We start from the raw sequence: 23,396 nt of genomic DNA, 5'->3' as shown, positions 1-23,396 counted from the left end.
TTTTGGGTTCCATTTTAGATGTCTTAATTTTTTCTACTTTAGACTTCCTAATATTGCACAGAATTCTAGGTGCTTATGTCCAGTCCCACTGACTTCAGTTACAGCTCTGTGTTCTCTGTCTGTGCCTGGAAACCCAACCTCATGCTATCAAGTCAGGAGGCCGGACAGCAAGTCACAAATAATATTCCTGAGAAATATTTGGTTTCAGTGACTTGCATTTCTTCAGGGCTTTGTGGAACAGTGTCAGAGTGTAGGATTTTCTTTCTTCCAGAGGAATTTCTTAAGGCATTTCTAACTTTTTCCTGATGCTGTTTTATATAGCTCCCAATTCATGAGTCTACTGGACAGCATCTGTCATTGTCATCGCTGCTCATCTTCAGAGCAACTAAGTCCTGTGCACTGAGGAAGCAACCCTCATAGAAGTGCCAGCCTGTAATTAAAGATTGGATGAATTTCTTGTTGTCTGACTTTTGCTGTCTGAGAAATGGCTGCCTAGATTAAGCTAATTGTTACCAGGGCTCTGTGTCCTTGGTGGATGGGCAAAATACAGTGACAAAACCTCTCTTCCTTGCTTTGTTCTTGGAAATGTTAATCATTTTGCAAGAAGCTGAAAAGTAGATTCTGAGACAGATGCCTGGAATTCCTCATGCCATGCCAGTGGTGAAAGAATTGTCAAAATCGAGCTGAAATGAGGATTTCAGAACAGAAAATGAGAATCTATGGTAGAGCCATCAACTTCTTCTGTAATACATGCATTGTCTGTACATTATTTATTATTACACAGTGTTAAATTATTTTTTCCAAATGAAAAGACTTCTGGAAAGTTGTAATGAAAGATGATGTACTGTTAATGAAGTATGTGGACCAAAGAAGATGCAGAAGTGGTGTTTACTGTTATTGTTGTGTATAACATTTATATAACAGACTGTATAAATGTTTGCAAAGATATGATTATTAAGAAAAAGGCATTTTCATGTACCTAAAACATCTTCAGTTTAAGCGATTCTTGCAGAAACATAACTGAACTGTGGTTTTCCCATCTGACAGCAAGAGATGTTGCAGTTAGATTTTAAAGCTTCTTGTTTTCTTCTGGGGTCTCCTACGTAAAGCTACCTCAGATTCAGATTCAGGGTGCATATAGCACTGTAATGCCTTTGCTAGGAAAAGACTGATGCAACAGGTCTTCCTGTATATGAAATAGCAAGTGTAAGGCTGAATGTATTGTTGAGATTGAATTTTAAGTATTTTTTTCAACTAGTGTATTTTAGGATAAATGACCACAAATGTAAACAAAAGTAAAAGTGCATAATTTTTAATTGAAGATTTCAAATACAGTAAAATGGCTCTTATGACTTCCCGTTCTGCTCTCCTTTGAAATTTCTTTTTTTCTTTTCCTTTCACACAGGGTTTAGCTGAGAATAAAAGCACATTAGGACCAGAAGAAGTCCGCAAATCTGCTCTGACACTGGTAATGGGTGCCCTTGATAATCCTAACCCTATTTTGAGATGTGCAGCAGGGGAAGCTCTTGGCAGAATGGCTCAAGTGGTTGGAGAAGCCTCCTTCATTGCCAGAATGGCTCAGTACAGCTTTGATAAGTAAGTTGGTTTTGATTTGGAAAAGGAAATTGAAATGCAATTTAATGTAGTTTGGAAGATTCCTCTACTAAATACTAATTTGATTATTCTCTTTTCTTCATGCTTGATTGCTATGGTTATGTAAATCTAACAACCCTTTAAACAGAGCCTTGTATTTTAGATTTATTTTATTTGATTCTTCCGGGAATAAAAGCTGAATTGTTAAACTACTTGGAATATGAAATTATACCAATGAATAGTGTTTGATGAGTTACTTAAAGGTGACTACACTGCTTCCGATAGATAAATGCAGCTTATGCTAATTATGTCTGTACTGTGAATTGTGTGAGAGTGATTCTGTTTCATCATCCTCTTTATGTGTTGATTTAACTTATTTACTGGCCCATATTTTTTTCGATATTCTGTTATTAATCTGAGGTCTTTAGAAAGATGGCTGGTATGTATAATAGACAACACGTTCCTCAATTTTTGGCTTAAATCATCATCAGCCTGTCTGTGAGTCAGAACGCACCTGCCCCAGGGCTGCAGCCCATGTTTTTGGCCCCAGGGCTGCACGCACATAGTCTCAGTCCCATTCTCCTAACTCTGGGTAAATCAGTTTTTCACATCATTTTCTCTTGTAATAAAGTACATAATTTTTAATATTCTTTCCTTAAAATTCTATTACTAGGACTATTTCCTTGGATTCTTATCTAGGGTTCAGGTTGTTAATGGCTGCCAGTCTGTTGATACCATCAAGTAATTTTTTTATATTTGAGATTTGTGCTTTGTTGTTTGCTGAGGGCTGAGAGCATACCTCTCATATATGGACAGCCAGGAAAAAATGTCTTTGTTTTTATTAGAGCATCTTTTCTTTTCTCTCTCTTCCCCAGCCCTGAAAAGGTTTTGTTTAAAAAGTTATGTATGTGACATATTCAGAAGTATTGTGGAAAATAACAAGTCACTGCTTCATACAACTAGGTCATTCAGAATGCTATTCATTCTGTTTTAGATTCATTAATAAAAAGCTATTTAAAAGAAAAAAGCTTTATTGGAAAAGTCATACAACTCAGCTGTAGAAGAAAATGACTGCATTAAAAAGTTATTCAGTTGACTTTGCAGTGGAAGACATAGCTGTGGATTTCTTTGTCATTTCTCAATATGTGGTGTCATTTTTCTATTCTTAATTCCTTTCACTGCAGTGACCTAGCAATGACTTTTTTGATTATTAAATTAGTCTGCTGTGAAACATTGATAAACACTAGATGCTTTTCCTGTACTCTTTCACTTCCAAAACACTTCTTCATCTAAAATGTGAAGTTCTGAACAGGAAGAAAGGAAATAACTATTAAAGTCTCTTTTTTTTTTTAACTTGCCTTATATGTAATCTCATATTACATATAAGATTACATATATGTTGCCTTATATGTTTAATAGCCATATAGAGTAAGTACATTGTTTTTATTTTTGTTGTTAAAAGACTTCTAAAGATCTTGTAAGATAACCTGCAAAATTCTGTTAGTCATTTGCACTGTTATGGTTCTTGAAGGATTCTTTGTAACAAACTTAGTGAATTACACGATTTTCTTTTATTTAAACATTGGTAGGTTAAAATCTGCTCGAGATGTTGTATCAAGAACAGGCCATTCTTTGGCTCTGGGCTGTCTGCATCGGTATGTTGGTGGAATAGGTTCCGGACAGCATCTGAAAACTAGCGTCAGTATTCTCTTGGCATTGGCACAAGATGGAACCTCTCCTGAAGTGCAGGTAAAACCATAATCACCACAAAAGTACTTCAAATAAATTACCTGTTCAGATGTTCTTCAATTGATTGTGAGATTGAATGTGAAATTGTCACATGAAAGCCAAATCATACAGATGCAGCGTGTGCCAGGGAGCATGAAGAACGTGAAACTTACCTTATTTACTCTTACAGTAGAGAATCTCAAATATGTACTGCAGTTAAAATGTTACTTTACTGTTAGTTAGAGGGGCAGTTACAGGTAGTCACATTAATTCAGACTGTCAAGGGTCTGTTTGTCAGCTGAGCCAACGTAATTGCCTGTGTGCATATTCCTAATTGATTGTAATCATAAAGCAAAATGTGTTAGCTGTATCACAGCTGCCTAAATGGAGGTTTTAAAATAACTAATTATTGGTTAACACGTGGTCAGTTTCTATAGTCTCAGGTGATGCGCAGTACTTTCCCTTGTGAAGTAAATTCTGTGTATGTGATACTGTAGACACAGTATGGCAACACATCATCTTTGGAGGGTTACATTATGACAACAAAAATCTGTTGCAAGCTGAACTGCAGTTGGAGGAGGGGAAGAGCCAAGTCCAAGACAAGGCAAAGGCATGGAAGGGTTTCTATCCCCTATGGCCTATATACGTGAAGTCTCACAAGAAGACAACTTAACTGCTAAGTGTTGCTGGTAGAGTAAAAAGGGGACCAAACATGCTGCTGAAATAGCAGTGTCTTTGGAGTTGCTGAATATGTATAAAGACTGTGCAATTCAGAAAGTTTCCTAAGTTGAAAATACTTGAAAATTGGGAGAATAAGCTTTATTCTCCCAGGAAAAATTTGAGGGGTTGAGAATTAATTCTGAAAGGAAGCATGTGTCTTGCCTATAATTATTGTTCTTCAAAGACTATGGTCTAATTGCACGATAGAACTAGTAATTTTTTGTCATTCTTTTCACAAGTTACTGCAAGGAAATGATTATCTAGAATAGAGACTGACTATTATGCTTTAGCAGCAGGAAGTTGTGTGCCACCTGTGAGCAAGGGCACTTCATACGTGCAGACTGAGAAGCTAAAGCCTCAAGTAACTATACAGAATTGTACATCCACCAGGCTTATCACTTGAGAAAACAAGCCTAGTTTTGTTTATAATTAATATTTAAAAAATAATAATCTATAAACCATTTAAAGTGTCTTTTAAATCTCCTTAGTTTATCTCAGGTAAGACAAAATACAGTTTTCATATGTGACTTACTTCATGTATGAGTAAATAATTTTGAGGCATATAATTGTGTACCATTGACTTAAAATGGGACTGGTTACTGCTTTATGAAATAAATGTGAGGTGTAAAGGGGAAGCCCAGGTGGAACTTGTAGGCCCAACTTATTTTCTGTTGAGAGTATGACACCAGACCACCGTGAAAAGCTAAGCTTTTAAACTTCGTCCCTCACCAAATCAGTGTGGATACACAGAAACTGTATGGGAATACAAGTAACGGAAATTTGCAGGAAAGAAAAGATAACCTGTAATGTGCTCCGGGTGGTTAGGACTGTAGAAATAGTTACATGACTGCTAGTGCTGTTAGTTTTTGGGTTGCATCAATTAAAAAGGCGCACTTTCAAAGGCAAATTTTGTGTCTCATTCCCAAGTGTCTAGCTTTGTAACCGTTATATTTTTTAACTTAGTCTTTCTAATGAAATTGCATTGTGTATTTAATGGAAGAAGATTCTGAAATAAGATAATTAAGCAGGGTTTTATGTAGAGAGAGCTAATGCTTTCAGACCTATCAGAGGAATATATTTCCTATGAAATGCTAGTGGCCAAGAAGACTGTCCCCTCGCCCACTTCTTGCTTTGGCAATTACAAAAAAGTATTTTGCTCTTTTGTTGTTGACTTATCTTGCACTTGAAATAGGTTAATCACCACGTTTTTCTTCATCTTCTGGTAGGTGGACTTTGGACAGCACTGCTTTCTTCTCTCACACCACCTAATAAGAAAATTAATTAGAAAATGCATGTGAACTTTCAAACTGTCATAAAAATCAGTTCCTGCTGGAATGTCAAAAGCACTCCCTGCTAAGGACTTTGTCAACTTGCCAATTTCAGACTTTACAGTTTTACAACAGAATGATTCTTGCTCTCCCTCTCCTCTCCCTCTCCTCTCCCTCTCCTCTCCCTCTCCTCTCCCTCTCCTCTCCCTCTCCTCTCCCTCTCCTCTCCCTCTCCTCTCCCTCTCCTCTCCCTCTCCTCTCCCTCTCCTCTCCCTCTCCTCTCCCTCTCCTCTCCCTCTCCTCTCCCTCTCCTTTCCTCTCTCACTGTTCTTCTGTCAGATTTTTGGGTGGATGTGTTGTTTGTATTTGTACTTTTCTTTCTCAAAGTGCATAACCATTTTTTGCTCAATTTTTTTCTCATCTTATTTCCATTATCCCCAAAACTCCTGATAGCCAAAGAATATGCTAAAGATATTTGCATTCCTATATGGGTGCTTGAGGTTCTGAGACCTTTGAAGCATTTCTGGAGTCAGAGTAGCTAACTAGACATGTTTAAGCAAGGGCACGCAGAGCCAGGCTCAGTCTGCATGCAAAATAGTTTTAATTTCCTGGATGTATTACTGAAAAATATTCCTTTGTTTTTTTTGATAGACCTGGTCTCTCCATTCACTCGCCTTGATAGTAGATTCTAGTGGACCAATGTACCGTGGGTATGTGGAGCCAACGCTTTCTCTAGTTCTTACTCTGCTCTTAACAGTTCCACCATCGCATACGGAAGTACATCAATGCTTAGGCCGGTGTCTTGGAGCTATAATAACTACTGTTGGGCCTGAGCTGCAAGGTTAGTGGGAATTTGAAGAGAAAGCAAAAAATCTAGATTGTATAAAGAAAACATATCACGACCTTAAATGGAAGAAAATAAATTTGTGATTGTTGCTGTTGCAGGTCTGGGGGAGGGGGGTGGGAGATGTTGACAAATTCAGCTACAGTCCTGTGAGCAACACCACTTCCCGTCCTACTTATGACTGCTTGGGGCTTTTTGGAGTGCAGTTTGAGAGTTGTATAATGAAGTTGCAGTGATGTATGTTTTTCTTGCCAATGGTAGATTTGCATGGTAGGTAAAATGTGAAAAGCACCCTTACTGCGTACTTGGACGTATGTTTTTGTGTATAGGTGGGGCAAGAGGCAAGATTTTTTCTCTGCTTTTTCAACATGTGTTCATTTTATTTTTAACTGATGGGAAGAGATGAAGTTTGACATAATTGATAATATTGTGAACTATAGTTCATTTCCACTCATTCTTCATATTCTTAAATCGCTGTACCTTACTTCAGAGAACAAGATCTTGTCGTGCTAAGCACTGTATCTAAAATTCTGTTGCTCAAAAACAAAACACAGATTTATAACTTTGTCTAAGTGGGATTTGTAGGAATGTTTATAGGATGGTCATCGATGCAGTGCCAGAGAGCCAAGAATTGGACTTAAATTTTGTTACGAAAAATTTCTAGATGATTTAATTGAGCTTGTGGTGTGTAAGCGTTTTGATCTGGTGTGTCATTAACTTTTAACAGTTTATGTAGACTGTCTTTTCTAGGTTATATTTTTCTATAATTCAAGGGGTTTTTTTTGTAAACCTGATGCAGATTAATTCTTAAAATACAGAATGGGTTTATTTTTCAAACATGTTCTTTTGAGTGCTTGTCCTGTAAGAGTATTGCGACTCATCTAATGGAGCTAATTAAAATCACGTGGTTACGTGTCTGCTAGCTTATGCATTATCTGATATTTTAGGGGATGGTTTGGTTCTTGAAAAGCTGCTCATGTTTAGAGAAAGAAAGACACTTTCAAAATTTAAGTTCAGATAATTCTAGTGGGTTTATGTCTATGGACTGAAATATTTCAGTCAAATATTTCTGACTGAATATTATGGATCAAATATTCATTTGGACAGGACATAGTTTAACTGAGCTAATAAAGAGGTATGGAAACACTCTAATGTTCTTTTGAAATTGTGTGGATACTATTTATGGTAGGAATTCAGAAAAATTTCATGTTAGTCTGTGAACTTCTGAAGTATTAAAAGATCTTGTTTCTCAAAGGTTTTAAGGTGGGCGATTGTCATACAAAAATTTTAGTCCTGTTAAGTTTATTGTGTTACATCATTAGGTAATGGAGCTACGATTTCAACAATCCGTTCTTCCTGTTTGGTGGGATGTGCAATCACACAAGACCATTCAGATTCGCTAGTTCAGGCAGCTGCCATATCCTGCCTTCAGCAGCTTCATATGTTTGCACCACGGCATGTCAACCTGTCCAGTCTGGTTCCCAGTCTTTGTGTGAGTACCGAATACATCCCTTTTGTTCCCCAAAGTTTTATGTACATACAAAGCAGAGGAGAGGAGAAGCACTTGGCAAGATGTCAAGGAATATTTGTATGTTATAAGCAAGACACAATTGCAAAAACACTGGATTGCAAAAGAAATATGGCTGTCTTGAAGCCTTTTTAGATCTTTTCAGAATGATGTCATGGGTGTGATTCTCTTTCCTCTGTCACAGCACAAGATATGAAGCATTTTTATATAATATGACTGAGTAAAAAGATGCTGAAACACTGTTTGCTCCAACTGATTCCATCCATAGAGGGCAGTGAGTGAACTGGGGAAAGGCAGAGGATTTTGGATTTAGTTCACTGTCAGCAGAGTAGATGCTGACATTCAAATTCTTGTGCTATTGTTGTTACTGTTCCTTTCTTCCTCCATTAGTGTTCTGTCAGGAAAATCTGGCTTAAGCCTGGAAGTGAGGAGACTGGAAACTAAAACATACCACATATAACTATAAGAAGAGAGATGGTGTGTGGGTGGTGGTGGTGGTATGTGTGTGTGCATTTTGGTGTTGTGGGGTTTTTTTATTACTATTTTTAAAGTTATTTTCTAGAGGGTTCAGCAGTGTGATTCTGAAAAATTTGAAAAGCTTCTCCTTAATGTCTGTTGGATGTTTTGCAAAGCTTTTTGTTTCATTCTTTGTGGAACTGGTGGTTCTGTATTAGCAGACGTGCAATCCTAATTAAATCAAAATTAGACCTTGTTTTTTTAGTCTGCCCTCCAGACTTTCCTCCCGCATTTTCTCATTGTTCCGTGCTTACCACCCACCCTTGCTTCCCCTTCACACTCTGGAGGACTCTTGGGAGAGCAGTGTGTTCCCAGAACCTGTCACTTGTTCTTTCACAAAATTTTGCATGAAAGAGATGCAGTGTATCCCATTGTAGGTAGTTGGTTTTTTGTATGAATGCTATGTATGACATGGCAAACAGTCCCTATAGCATAGGGTACCAGTAGGTACCAGTAGGTAATATTACAGACAATGAAGTTCATACAGGAATGGCAGTCTTGAAGGCTTTTCCTAGGGTTTTCTGCTGTCTCTTTCCTGTCCCTCTATGGTCCTCAGCTAGACAAAAGCTATTTTATTTCTCTTTTCTCATATTCATTATTTTGGAGTCATACTTAGTTTGATAAATTTTCCTTTATGTTGTCTTGTTGATTTCTTTATACTGCAAATACATTGATATGTAGGCAAGGTCTGCCTTACCTGCCGCATTAGCAAACTCTTAATTACTTTTTATCTCACTTTTGAATGGAATTAATGCCAGGTATCAAAATTAAACCACACAGTTCCACAATCTAGTTTCATTCCTTCTTCCTGCATTTGCTTCATAAGCACTAGTTGTTTGTTTTGTAACTTAAAATGGGGAATGATCTTTCCATTAATTAAATTCCTAAAATGTTTTATGTTTTAGTTCCATTAAAACAACCACAGTGTGATATTTAGAGGTTCTTTAAAGTCTGCTTGTTTTTTCAGGACTAAAATCTTGTTTATTCATATGTGGAATAAAGATCTACTGTTAAAATGCTTTATAAACTATGCAGCCCTTTCATTTAGGAAAGCATTTCCATCCTCTTAATAACCTAACACTGAGAAAGCAAATGTGCATTTGGTTTATTAAAAACAAATTCCCTGGAGTGAATAAAGAATCAATTTCTTAAAGAAAACTCTTTATCTCTTTCACTGTGGAAAAACATGGAATTCTCTGTGCAGTTACTTCCTCTCAGGAAAATAGAGACCATGTACAATTCTTATATAAGGAAAATACTTGCTTGTACTTGAAGTGTTTCAAAAGGAACTGGAAGCCAGTGCTGGTTAACAAGGAAATCGGAGGCTGTCTTATCAAGAGGCACTTTAAAAACTTATGCTACAGATTCTGTTACAAGTTTGAAATAATTTTTATGATAGCAGTTGTGTGGTGCAGCTGATGATGGCTTCTTGTTTAAAAGAGTGTGGTTTACGGGTGTAGCAGAATATGAGGTTAGGTAGTACTGAAGAGTGTACCAGATTGGAAAGTATAATTAATCTAAAATAACACTAATGCAGTAGTTCCAATATTTAAGCTCTTATTTCTTTAACCAGATAACTACTGTCAGCTCTGTACATGTCAGCTTTATTTTCGTATTTGTACATTACAAAAAGTGCTTACTTCTGAACTTTCAAGATCGTGTGAAGAGCTCGGTACCCAGCAGCTCACACATGGACAAATAATTGAAAAGTAGAATGCTGTTAGTCCGTAGCAGTACTGATTGATTGATATGAGGTGCAGCAGTACACTCACTGGCAATGGCTCTGATTTTTAGGTTCATTTGTGCAGCTCCCACTTGCTGCTTCGCCGGGCAGCAGTTGCGTGTTTACGGCAACTTGCTCAGAGGGAAGCAGCAGAAGTATGTGAATATGCCATGAGCTTAGCAAAAAATGCTGGAGACAAAGAAAACAGTGGCATCAGTAAGTATTTCTTTCATGTGGCCTTTTTGTGACAGTTGAGTGCATGTGTATGTGGGTGTGTGTATGGTTTGCCTTCACAGAAGGGAAAAACCCTCAACAGCCACCGCCCAACAACAGAACCAAAACCAAAAGCTGTCCCTTCTAGCTCCAATAATTTCTGGCCACACCCCTCTTTACTTCTTAAATTCATTTATAATTTAACTTTACAGAAAGTTCAGACTTAAACTTCTCTGTCTCAGGCAAAAAAAATAGGGAATGCAGTGTATATACAGTGGAGTCATTTTGTAGTTCTTTTCTGGTGTTTTAGGTCTTGCTCTTTTGAAATTTGGTTTTGTATGCTGATTGTGTTGTTAACCAGCATGTCTGCAAAGCCTGTAGACTTTGCTGGCTGGTTCACTTCTTATGTGTATCATTTTATTCTGAAAACAAGTGGCTCAATGGTGTTGAGCAGGAAGTGTTCATACAAATACAGAATCGGAAGCTTACTTGTGTTAAATCACGCCAGTTAAGTTTGTCTCTGGAAAGATTCTTTAAAATCCACTACTATTAGGATTTTTTATAAATTCATGGGATATATATTTTGAAGAGAGATATTTTTTCTGTATATATTTTTTTTCAAGTAATACTTGGATGTGTTATTTGCTGTGCAGAAAATATACAAGATGAATTGCTGTATTTCTAGTATTAATTCAGAAGAAATTCAATAACGACTTCGTGTATCATTGCCTGAAATACACACACACACATACACATAGTCCAATTTTAGGCTGTTATTCTGAATTTTAAAACTGAGTTGCTGATTTCAGAAAAGATTTCTCATTATCATTTTGCAGGTACCAATCCTTTTGCACCAGGGGCTGGTTCTCGGCGAGATGCTCATTCTCGACATCAGGGGGTTAATATAACAGAGACAGGCCTCGAAGGCGTCCTTTTCGGAATGTTGGATCGGGAGACTGATCGGAAGTTGTGCTCAGATATCCATGATACTTTGGGACATATGCTTTCATCACTGGCAGTAGAAAACCTTTCTCACTGGCTAATGCTTTGTAAGGATGTCCTTGCAGCTTCCAGTGGTAAGAGTTCTATAGTGTTCACACACAGTCTGTCCTTAGTATTAGAATCTTCTGGAAATATTTGTTTGGAGCTTGTTGTTTATCCTAGTTAAGACATAGCTTATATTGCATGTAGAAATTTGATTATAGTGCATTAAAATGTCCTTAGAAAGAAGAAATCTTCACTGTTAAGGATTAGAATATTGCCTTTAAGATTAAAAAGTTAGCTGCCTTATTGTGGGATTTCCAGTGGAGAAGCAGTGTTGTGATTATTACTCTGACATTTCAGTATCTTAGCGAAAGCAGACATATTCTTTTTAGCTTTATACATCAGGGCCATGCGTGCTCTGAGCTTTCTTTTATGAGGTTTTGTTAGTTGCTGATGTGATGATGGGTTACCATGGTGATGAAACTTTTGCTTCTTGTTCAGCTTTGCAGACTTGTTTGTGCAGATCTTGCCCTCTGAGACCTTATTCCTGTTTTTCAGCTTGTAGGGTGGTTGTGACGCAGATTCTGCTGATTTCCTTTGCATTAGTACTTGTTTATTGACATACTGGGAGTTAATCCTGAAGCTCTTTACAAATGTTGCCAGCTTCACATTTGCTGATGAGTAATGCTACCAAGGATCTCTTTATGCAATGTAGTTACCATATATCTGCCCAGTGTGAAAGAACTTGTTTCACGAGTTTGAAGTTGGCATGTCCTTATTTCATGTGGGATGGGTTTTAAAATTTTTAACATGATTGTCCAATTTCTTATTTATTAGTAGGTGAAATGATCTTTAGGAGAACCATATTTAAAGACATTTCTCCCAGCTGTACTTTAATAAGCCAGCAGCTCCATATTGAACCACTTTGATCTGACTAACTAGCTTATGAACAAAGTCTGGTTTGCTTTTTAAGAAGAGATTCATAAATTGGCCACATAAGGTCCTGAATGCCTTCTCAAAACACTCTTGTGTATTGGCTTAATCGTGCTTGATTTGCTATAGCCTCTTCCTTTCTTCATTGAATGTCTTGGTTCTTCAGCTGCTTAACTTTAGGCTCCCTAAGAAGTGGAGATGGTTATCCTTGCAGTAATTTCTTCTTGTTCTCCATTAATTATTGCCACTAATTCTTGTCACTATCTTGGCATTTTCCTAGTTTAGACCTTGTCGTTGAGATTTTATGTTCTCCTTTCTGAATAGTAAAACTGTATATACATGTTTTGCTTTCTGTCCCTGTTTGGATTTTGTGGTTTTTTTAATATCCCTGAAGTAATTTTATTTTCGGAAATGAAGTCTCACAGCAATACTTAGAGAAAAGAATTTTTTGAATGTTAAGCCTGCTTGGCTGCATACCAGTCCCATGGCAGGGAACTTTGTAGTTTTGTTTCAATTTAACATGCACTGTAGCTTTTATTTGAAACAGGAGCTGAATAGTTCCAAGCCAAGCTGATTCTCTGATTCTGAGCCTGGTAATCTCCTTGCCTTGTTTGTTGGCAATTTAATTACGTTAATTTTCCAAGTGAGTAGTTTAGATATGGGATTCAGCCATAGTTGGTACCTGCAGAGAATTAATGTTTCAGGAATTTGTTTTATGTCATTTCAGCCAAATAAAGGGCAATATAGCCCAGATTAGAGATAAAAACATTTCTTTTACTGATATTCCTACACCTTGGTTCAACAGAAGAATTAGTCTGTTCTGAATCTAAATGTAAGGAAAGTTTTGAATATGTCCTTAGCTGCTTTTTGTGGATTATAACAGTGGGATTTTTTTTTTCAATTTTTCTCTGTAGACATGAGTACTGCTGCTTCCTTGGGAGGAGGGAAGGATGAGGAATCAGAGAAGAAGGATGAGATGGACGATGATACAATGTTTACTACCTTGGGTGAAGAGGATAAATCCAAGCCTTCTGTAGCACCTCGTTGGGCAACTCGTGTGTTTGCAGCAGATTGTCTGTGCCGAATTATCATGCTATGTGAGAATGCGAACAAGGCGCACTTTGATCTGGCACTGGCTCGTTCAGCCAGGCTTAAAAACCCAAAAAGTAATTACAGAATGTGCATGTTTTGTTTGTTTTTTTTAATTTCTGACACCTCTTTATAGGTTTAAGATTACGCGACCAATTAAAAACACAAGCAGTTATCCTGTCATTCGAATAGTTAAAAACAAAGGAAATGGCCAGCAAAAGACAATGAAGCTGTAGTTGTGTAACCTCTGTAGTTAACAAAATGAACACAAAGAATGAAGTTTGCTAGAGGATATAAATTCTGACAGACCAATCTGCTTGGAAAAAGCTATAGATTTGCAAACCTTTCCTCCAGTCTGAAATAGAAGCAGAAAGCTTCTAGCTGAGGGTGGGTTGGAAACAGTTTCTGAGTTTAACATAATGGCAGCAATGAATTAGACTTCAGAGATTATTTTAGCACCTCCAGATTGAAGGAATGCTAGGAAAGAAAAAAGCTATAAGGTCAGGTAATTATTGCTGTGGCGTTGGTTGCGGAGAGGGATGTGAGAGGGAGTTATAAGAAGATATAGACACAGCTGCTTTATGAAGTTTATTCTCTTGACATCCATGAGAGTGATGAATGTTAGTTTTAAAACTCATGTTTTGAAGATATTTTTGTATATTTTTGTAAGTTAGAAGATCAAAATTGAGAGGTCAGAGAAGTGGTAGCTATATTGTAAAGAAATGTTTTACTAACAGATAGTGGGAAATTTCTGTCTTTGAGTTGTCCATGTGGTGGTGTTGCTGGTGCATAGTAATTTCTCCCATGTAGCGCTCATGAGCACTTTGTATGTGTAGGAGGAATATCAGGAGCATCCTAGAATACATAGGATTAATGGGTATTAGTGTTTGTGTTGTGTAGTGACGATGTCTGTTTAAGATACAGAAATTTATTAGGTCTTCGCCTGTGTTGCTTTGATGCAGTCTGGTTCTAACGCTGTGCATTGGTTTTGTGAGGATCTTGTTTCTGACTTGGTTTGAGGTTGAGGTCACTGTTTGAAAACTAGAAGGGAAAAGTTTAGGGAAAGTTTATTTTGAGATGGCACTGTATTACAGGAAAAATTATGTAATAACTGCTGCTTATAGGATCCTGTGGAGGATTTAATATAAAATCCTGAGGATTTACATCTCTGAATTTGGATAAAGTGAACTGGATGGGTTTGGTATCATGGTAAAAAGGAAACCTCAGCAAACTTCTACACCTCTCCTACCCCCTCTGCACAATTTCAACTTCCAAAATATTTAAACTTTACTAACTTCTGTGATGCTTTGAAAAAGTGCAGATTTTACCACTTCATAGTTTTTAAGTGATCTCCAGTCTGCCTTTACTGACATGTTCTGAAAAGTTTCAGCTACTAACCAAAATTTTTCTTTTTTACCTTGAGACTTTTTAATAAGTATAACTTTCATAATTTTTGTTTATTGTTAGTCACCATGATATTACATTTTAAAATTATTTATTTTTTATTAGTTCTACAATATCTGGTAACGTAAAATTGAGAGTAAGGAAAAAAGAAAATTAATAAAAAATAGACAAGAATAGTCCATTCAGAAATGTTCCTGAGTTATGTATTGTTATTTCTGCATGTTTTCTGCTGCTTACAGCCTTGGATGTGGCTTTTTGGAGCAGAACTAAAGGTATAGTCAGGTTTTAGGTGTTTAAACTTGACAAGGTTTTTCTTTATCAGCAGGGGTCACTATAAGCACAGGATTCAAACAGCAATTGCCTTGAAGATTTTTTGTAGGTTTAGGGAGATTACTAAGATTAGCTCTATTAAATGTTCTAATCTCTTCTGAGCTACAGAGCTACATTTACACACTGTATTCAGTGCAGTTTCTGTGTATCATGTATTTAATTTTTTTTTAAATTTGTGCTTAATTTTTAAGGTTGTCTTAGGAATAAAAGTTGTGGCTTTTTGCTTTTTTGGAGGGGGGGAGGGGAGAGAAAAATACATGATATTCTTTCCTACCTTCTTCTGTACCGTAAATGTGGATGTTTGAAAAAGAATAGGTAAAATTTGTACATGTCTGTGAGGAAAACGTTACAAATATCTGTTGTATTAACTGTCTTTTGAGTTACTAAATAGTTCTTTCTGTTTTATTCTAAGATGACTTCTTAGTACTCCATCTCTCTGACCTTATTCGAATGGCATTCATGGCTGCAACTGATCACAGCAACCAGTTACGAATGGCTGGTCTTCAAGCTCTTGAAGACATTATCAAGAAATTTGCATCGGTTCCTGAGCCAGAATTTCCAGGCCATGTGATACTGGAGCAGTATCAAGCTAATGTGAGACCTCCTTTATAAGTTCAGGAAATTGTGTATTTATGCCAATATGCCAGTATTAGCTTTGAGAACATTTTGTAACTTCAAAAGATTTTTGTGTGCGAAAACATACTGAAGAGACTTTTATTCACCTCTTCAAAATTTATTTGTATGTGTCTTCCAATTTATCACAAATTAGAAGCTGGCAAAATTTAAAAATTCAGTAGCTATTGATTCTTAAAGCCAAATATTACAAGTTATGTTGAATTTTTGACAAGAGTGGCATTTCATTTGTAGAGTTAGGAATTGGAAAGTAACACTGGTTCTCTTCCATGTTTAATGTAATAAATATGTTTCCTTCTGAATGAATGTGTGTACTTCTATTTAAATAAAAGCTACGAATTTATAGGAACAGGCAGTTTAAGGTTTTTTGGGGGGGATATTATTGCTTTATTTTGTTGTGTAGCTTAATTATTTCACCTCTTTTGTCTTCATTGTGTCTTCAAGATCTTTGCAAATACTTTTTAAAGGCAAGCTTTCATCCTTTTCACTTCCTGCCTTTTTTTCTTCCTTCTGTAGAGCTGTAACCGTTGCTTCTGTCTCTTTGACTGGGTTCCTTCTGTTTCTGAAAAATGCTGCCTGATAACAACTTCCTAAAAGGCTTTTTTAGCCAGTATTTGTCATTTTGGGAACTTGATGCAAACCTAAGCATAAACATTTGATTTCACATCATTATTCCATTGAACATCAAAAAGTCATTGGCTTCTTGAGCCTTTGCATAAATTGCAAAATACTTTCATGATTAAAAGGATGCTCATTAGCAGAAGAAAGATAATACCACATATTTGACAAAGGTAGTGGAGGCTTAAAAAGGTAATGGGCAAGCAGAAAAAAAACCCAGCAAAACCGAGTTTAGGACTTTGTTGTTTTGAATGTCTACTAGACAACAAAGATAAGTTTGAGATGTTACTATAGTTCCAAAATTGGCAGGCTTGTCTTGCTTGACCTGTGTATGTGTTTGAGCCTTAAACAAGGTGAGATTAATGTTGTGTCACTATTGTTTTAGCTGGAATTTTTTTATTTTTCTTTCTGTCAACAGGTTGGGGCTGCTCTGAGGCCAGCTTTTTCCCAAGATACGCCGTCTGATATAACTGCGAAGGCCTGCCAGGTATGGAGAAAAATGTTCAGATAGTATAAGCCAAACTGATTTTCCTTCTTTTTGGTAGAAGGGTGGGGAAGAGAAGTAGCAGCAAGTGACTGGAAATTTTTATAAACCTAAGCCGTGATGTTTTTGCAGCATCTTTTGAGTCTCCTAGTAAGATTCTATTTTGTTTCTCAGAAGTGCAAAAATCTCTTTTGGGAGCTACATCAGGAAATATTTAGTCTTTGTGAAACTAATTATGTCTTCATGTCAGTTCTGCATTTGTCAGTTCTGTGGGTTTTTTTGCTTCTCTTCCTTGTCCTGGTAGAATCACCACCAGCATCAAAGCAGCTATCCTAGAAGAATTCATCCTTCTTCTTTGTAGAAAAGCAGCTGCACCAGGATACTTCTACTGCCTGCGTTATGCGTGGGCATAAATGTGCATTTCAGAGGATAAATGCCAATGTATAGCACTTAACAGGAGCAGCTGATCTGTATGATGTTTAGATTTTAAGTACCTGTTTGGGTTCATTTAATTAAAAAAGAAAAAAGTGCTGAGACACCCAGCTGTCTGTCTACTATTGATTGTTCAGAATTTAAAGGTTTTTATCTCACTTGTTTCTTGGTGTTTTCTTGACATTAATGATCTTGAAAGCTTCTTATCAATATAAAGCTTTAATGTATAATTTGAGATATATACTTTCATTGATTGCTGTCCAATATTTTCTTCACAGTGAATGCAATAACACCTTACTTGAATGATTTGACCAGACACTTACGAACAGAATATAAGACTTCTTATTGCCTATTTATGGAGCATTCAAAAACTATTTTAAATATTTTCTCTGTATCTTTAAGTTCCATTGTAATATGCTTTGCAAATACAGCCTTTGTAGCTACCTACCTGAGCAATTCTGTTATCATGGGTGGGGAGCAAAAAAAAGGAAAACCTTGGGGTTTTTATTTTAAGCAGGCGAAAAACTTCTAATGTGTTGGGGTTTTATTTTGTGGTGAATACTTTGGTTTTTGTTTTCTTAGAGTGTTTTGGGTTTTTTTTTCATTTATAAGGTTATTAGGTTTTTTTGCTGGTTTAGAATGATTCTAAACTTTGTTCTCTAGGTATGTAGTGCTTGGATAGGAAGTGGGGTTGTAAGTGACCTGAACGATCTCCGCCGAGTTCACAACCTTCTTGTCTCTTCCCTGGATAAAGTGCAAGCAGGAAAGGGGTCTTCTAGCCAGCTTTACCGAGAAAGTGCAACTACTATGGAAAAACTTGCAGTTCTGAAAGCCTGGGCTGAGGTAAACATTGGAACATTAAGTCTTTAAAAGTTAGAAAAGATTTTGCAGCGATATAGCAGCCTCGCACCTCACTAGCTGTTCAGCCAGTGAGCCTTGCACCTGCCCTTCTCCTTGTGTGTTGCAGATCCACTCATGGGATGTTTTCATCTCTGTATCTTTCTCTGTTCCTTTTTCTGCCACTGTGCTGATCCATATTTCAGTGATACTTGATTGGTTTACTGCACTTTTCTGTTTTAAAGTATATACTTATACCCTGTCAGATTTTTATTTTCCTCCCATCCTATCACTCTTAAACTTAAAAAGCCAAAATGTAAACAACCTTAAAATATGTTCTGGTAAAATATTGCAGTTAATTAATTAGGAGTTTGTCAAAGTTACAGCCTTAATGTACATACTGTTGGGGAATGGCTGAAATACCAGAAATGTTCAACTATTTCTGAGACACAGAGTTAGCACTACTTACGTTACCTTCCTTCCTGAAATGTTACTTGCATGCTGTAGAGCTCTTCATATAATTACGCAAATGGTATTTTGGTTTCTTTAAGTGTAGTACTTTAGGATGTGCGTTTTTTTCAATAAATTTTCTTGGAAGGTACTTTTGAAATTACAGAGGAAAGTACATTTCAGCTGTATAGTGTTAATCACGCCCTACTGTAATATTCAGCTTTGGTGTAGAGCATCTGTTGTGCGAAGACATTTATTTCTGTTCTATTTATTTTCTAAAAATGCTTTTTACTGTATTTTTCTGATATTTCTGCTTATTCCCATATTTTCTTTTGAAAATCCTTTTATTCCTTCATAGCATCTATCAACGATAAACACATAGATGTTCTTGTATTCATGTAACACTTAAAGCTATTTTTATGTCTTTATGATACGTATTCTGCTTCCAGAAAGAGACAATTACTCTAATTTATCTAGTAGCGCTTAATGTGTGTCAAAGAAGCCTTTGCAGTAAGGATGCATTGGTTTAATAAAATCAGTTATTTAAATCAAGATGTCTACTTAGAGCAGCAGTCATAGACATTTAGGAAAGAAGTGTGCAACCACATTGTTTTGGGAAATGCCTTAGATGTTATATACTAGTAAAAATAAAGGAAAAATGATATAAATAAAAGATAATTGTATTGCAAATCTCTTTTTCCCAGTCATTTTCTGGTGAGTCATCTGTGTATGGAACTTGTAACTTTCACAAGGGAAAGGCTGCTGTATTTTTTCTTTTTAGGTTCTCACAGCATGTACTTTCATATCTGTGTTCCTTCTAGGTGTACGTTGTTGCCATGAAAATTAAGAAAGAAGCAGAGACCAAACCAAAACACATTTCAAGGAATGCAGAGGAGGATGAGGATGATTTTGGTACTATAGATGAGTTGCCACCAGACAGTTTGATAACACTTGTACAACCTGAGCTGCCTGCACTTAGCCGTCTCTGGTTGGCTGCACTGAAAGATTATGCTCTTTTAACTTTACCAGCTGAATTTGCTACCCAGCTTCCACCAGATGGTAAGCTCTTAAATTTCTTTTTGTGTTATTGTGAAAAATCGAAAGAAACCCTTAGTTGAGACTTTAAAATTATTCCATAAATTATTTGGCAGGCACATTTTTTATGCAAGTGATGAATTTCTGCCTGTATGTAGTAGGAATGTGTGTTTGAAGTTTGAGTGTGCTTTTTTCATTCAGTCTGCAGTGATGATATTCTTCATCTGAACCACAGGCATCATTAGAACCAAGTCTTTGTAGAACTTCTACATCTCTAATACTTTGATATCAAATGCAAAAAGATGTTTACTATAAGAAAAAAAAAAAACCCATAGCCCTTGAAATTAGAGCAGATGCTGTCTTATAATATTTTACTGAGCTAAGAATGGGTGTTCTGTATGAAAAATGTTGCGAGACCTAATGACTTTGCCTGCCTTTCTGGCTCTCTCCTTACTGTTCTATTTCGACCACTGCACATTTTTAGGAGAGGTACCTAGTATTACTCCTTCACAAGGAGAACTGGGATGCACTATCATTAGGAAGGATTACATCTGGATATGTCTATGATCGCCCAGAGTAAAGAAACTAATAAATTTAGAGTATGTGCTTTTTGTCTGTTATTTGCAGAAAATTTCATAATTTACCTTTGCTTTGCTGATAGGGGGAGCATTTTACACTCCAGAAACGATTGATACAGCTAGACTGCATTACCGAAACTCCTGGGCTCCTATATTACATGCAGTGGCACTTTGGCTGAACAGTACAGGATTTAATGCTTCAGAATCAACAGAAGAGACTGCTGCAGCAACGCCCAATTCACAGAAATGTGCTACATCCATTATGTTAAACCAGACACCTGGAACTCCACCTACCACTAAATCTTTGCCGGAGATAAACAAAGATCGAATGCACTTAATTTTGGGTAAGAGTTACAAGTTTAGAGTTCAGTACCAGTAAGATAACGTACGTGCTGTGACTGTTTATTATTTTTCCTACCAAATCTTGGAGAAGACAGGGTAAAGAAGAGAAAGCAAATATAATTCTGCTATTTGCAATACATTAACTCTCTTTTCCTTTAAAGGAAAAAGAATAGAGAAAAACATGTATCTTTCTGAAGTTGTTAAAAACCTACTGTACTTAAAAAGAAATTTAAAAAAGAAAACTTGATTTTATGATGATATGAACATTCTTTTAAATTATTGCTCTTTTCAGGTGTTAGTATACAGTTTCTGTGTTCCCCACGACCTGAAGAGCCTGTTGAGCATGTTACATCTTGTTTACAAGCGCTACATACCTTATTGGATTCTCCGTGTGCCAGGATCCATATTGCAGAGGATCAGGTACTGTACAAGCATGTTGTAGCTGTCAGCTTTTTCTAGGTCTTGGTCTTTCATCTGTGGTGATTACAAAAGCTGTAATTATTTTTTCATGAGAAAAGTATTTGCTCATCATAAGCAAGTGACATAACAATTAGGAATTGTTAAGACCTGATTAATTTTTGTAATGTATGTTTTGTTTCACTGTAGCTCCTTGGTGTTGAACTCCTTAGCGTGCTTCACCGACTCCTCCTGACCTGGGATCCTCCTTCAGTCCAGCTGCTGGTTACAGGAGTTGTCCAGCAGATAGTAAGAGCAGCTCAAGACTATTTGCAGGGAAAAAGGAACACCCTAAGTAAGATTTTGAAAACACGGCTTGCTTTGCAGAGTATATAAACAACAGGTTTTCATACTGGGAAAGAAACTCAAATGCTTTAGAGCATGGTTAAAGTGAGGAGGAAATTGTTGTGTATTCCACAGATACTTTTGATGTGTTCATAATCTTCCCTGCCAATTTCTTAACTATTAAGTGTTTTTTCTTCCTGTGATAATTCTAGCAGTTACTCTTTTCATGTCATAGGTTTTGTTCATTTTTCTTGAATATGAGTGATGAAATTTATATCCAGCACACCACTTAAGATCCTACTATACCCTGCTCAGTTTCATTAATGTTTCTCCGTTGACTGTCTTTTGGCACTTCATTTACCTTTTCTCTGAGATTTAATGGTTCAAGCCCCCAATGTAGGGTCTCGTAGTGCATCCCTGGCACAACTGGCATTCATGTGGTGAGTGAATGGCTGCTAGAACCAGGGTGAAAAGTTCCCTGCCCAGGAGCTCTTGCCAGGAAGTGGAGCAGATTTGCATCTAGATTCTTACTTCACTGACATTCAGGGCGTGTCAGCAACAAGGAGCAATGGGAACAGGCTGTGCAAACAGGAGCGAGGCAGTTGGCATGGAAAGACATGCTCATGCAGCCCAGAAATACTGCTCAAGACTGTGCAAAACTGCTCAAGTCAGCATAATGCTGGCAGTGACACACAGCAAGTCTGCTGACTGAGGAACAGTCGCCTCTGGCACATCAGAGGTCTAATGACCTGGCTTGAAATTGAGATCAGACTCCTGGATGTGACTGTCTTCCAGGTGCTGTCTGTTCAGCCAGGGCTGGAGGTGACATTGCTCTCATCTGTTAAATGTGAAGGAAATGCATGTGAAGGTAGGAGACTGTGTAGTGTCAAGAAAGGCAAACAGAAGAATTTCATGTTCTTTGTAGAGATCCTGCAGGTGCAGGAGTCCAAGCCCCCTGTGTCACAGAAGGACAGACGTCCATAGGCTCTGCTGCAGTATGGCCCTGCAGGATGGGACTACCACAAAGTTGGTGGAGACAGCAAGGTTGTGACTTCTGATAACAAAAGGCTTTATCTCCAGACATCCAGTTGGAGAACACCATAGAAATCTGTTGAGAAGAGGAGCAAGCTCTCAGGGTAGGGATCCAAGCCAGCCGTCCCTCTTCGAACAAGTCAGAGCTGATACCACTAAAAGGAAGTGAAGGATGATACCAGTTGGGTACTCTCTTCTTGTTTGCCACAGACTGCCTAATCAAGAAGAGGAGGTGGGTGAAACCATATTAAAACAACTGGAAGAAGCCTTCCAGTCACAGGCTATGGGAGGCTGTTACCATCCAGACATCCAGTGCTGGAAGGGCAACACTACAGGATGCTAACAATCTGAAGCTTTTAGAAGCATATGAGGCACAGATCTTTTCAGTCCAGATGCTGAAGAGCCCAAATAAGGGAGATACTCTGTGGATCTGCTCCTCGCTAATGCAAAAGAAATGGTTATGAAGGTAGCTGTGGCTGTAGCAGCCATGAGGGAGTGGGGTTCATGATCCTAGGGGAAATGAAGAAAGCAAGTAGCAGAGCAAAAGCTTTGGCCTGACTTAGCAGACTTGGACTTGTGCAGGGAGCTTGCAGAAGAGGTCTTTTGGTAAGCTTCCCAGAAGGGCAAAGGAAAGAGAGATGGTTCGTCTTTGGTGACAAAAAATAGCTCATCCAAAAGTGCCAGATGCCAAACAGGCATGGCAGGAGGCTAACTTGGCTGAACGGGAATTCCTGACTGAGCTGAAACGTGACAAGGAAGTGTATGCATGTTGGAAGTGGGGGCACACTGCCCGGGGGGACTACTGAAGACATCTGCTCAGGTGTGGAGGAGTGGAATCAGGAAAGCTGCAATGTGGCTGGAGCTGAGACTGGTGCTGGATGTCAAGTGTGACAAGAAGGCCTTTTATACATACGTTGGCAGCAGAAAGACCAAGGACGGACGTGGCAGGGGAAAACGTGAAGCAGTGTTATCTTCTTTGCTTAGTTCTCTTTGTGGATTGAGCAAGTTTAGAGGAGAGAGTTACCACCTCTAGTAGAAGAGCATCAGGTTAGCAACAACTTAGTTAAAAGCGTACCGTGAACCAGAGATGCATCTGAGGGAGTTGACTGATGACATGCCAATGCTGCTACAGTCGTCTTTGAAAAGCTGTGGTGCTCAAGAAAGCTTTCCAGTGGATGGCAAACAGTAGATGCTATGTTTAACTTTCAGTAAGTAAAGATGTGAGGTTGGTTTGGGGACAACTGTGTGCCAGTGAGCCTGCTGTGTATGTTGAAAGATTTTGGAGTAAATTCCCTTGGAAACCACTTCTGAGTACATGAAGTAGAAGAATGCGATTTGAAA

The 23,396-nt window shown here is 37.6% G+C and overlaps 1 protein-coding gene across 1 annotated transcript in view; it reads left to right on the top strand.

Moving 5' to 3' along the window:
- The window catches only part of HEATR5B (HEAT repeat containing 5B), a 60,544-nt gene that overhangs the window by 22,134 nt on the left and 15,014 nt on the right, over nucleotides 1–23,396 (top strand). The window contains exons 18-31 of the mRNA XM_054062099.1: nucleotides 1,406–1,596; nucleotides 3,183–3,342; nucleotides 5,961–6,150; nucleotides 7,476–7,645; nucleotides 9,992–10,136; nucleotides 10,970–11,209; nucleotides 12,965–13,216; nucleotides 15,286–15,467; nucleotides 16,543–16,611; nucleotides 17,704–17,883; nucleotides 19,149–19,386; nucleotides 20,024–20,284; nucleotides 20,575–20,702; nucleotides 20,889–21,033. Coding sequence (XP_053918074.1) covers nucleotides 1,406–1,596; nucleotides 3,183–3,342; nucleotides 5,961–6,150; nucleotides 7,476–7,645; nucleotides 9,992–10,136; nucleotides 10,970–11,209; nucleotides 12,965–13,216; nucleotides 15,286–15,467; nucleotides 16,543–16,611; nucleotides 17,704–17,883; nucleotides 19,149–19,386; nucleotides 20,024–20,284; nucleotides 20,575–20,702; nucleotides 20,889–21,033 — 2,551 coding nt within the window. The remainder of the gene's footprint in view (nucleotides 1–1,405; nucleotides 1,597–3,182; nucleotides 3,343–5,960; nucleotides 6,151–7,475; nucleotides 7,646–9,991; nucleotides 10,137–10,969; nucleotides 11,210–12,964; nucleotides 13,217–15,285; nucleotides 15,468–16,542; nucleotides 16,612–17,703; nucleotides 17,884–19,148; nucleotides 19,387–20,023; nucleotides 20,285–20,574; nucleotides 20,703–20,888; nucleotides 21,034–23,396) is intronic.

Source organism: Cuculus canorus, chromosome 3 (genome assembly GCF_017976375.1).
Source record: "Cuculus canorus isolate bCucCan1 chromosome 3, bCucCan1.pri, whole genome shotgun sequence".
Lineage (NCBI taxonomy): Eukaryota > Metazoa > Chordata > Aves > Cuculiformes > Cuculidae > Cuculus > Cuculus canorus.
The sequence above is the reverse complement of the archived record's forward strand: the minus strand, read 5'-3'. Positions and strand labels throughout refer to the sequence as shown.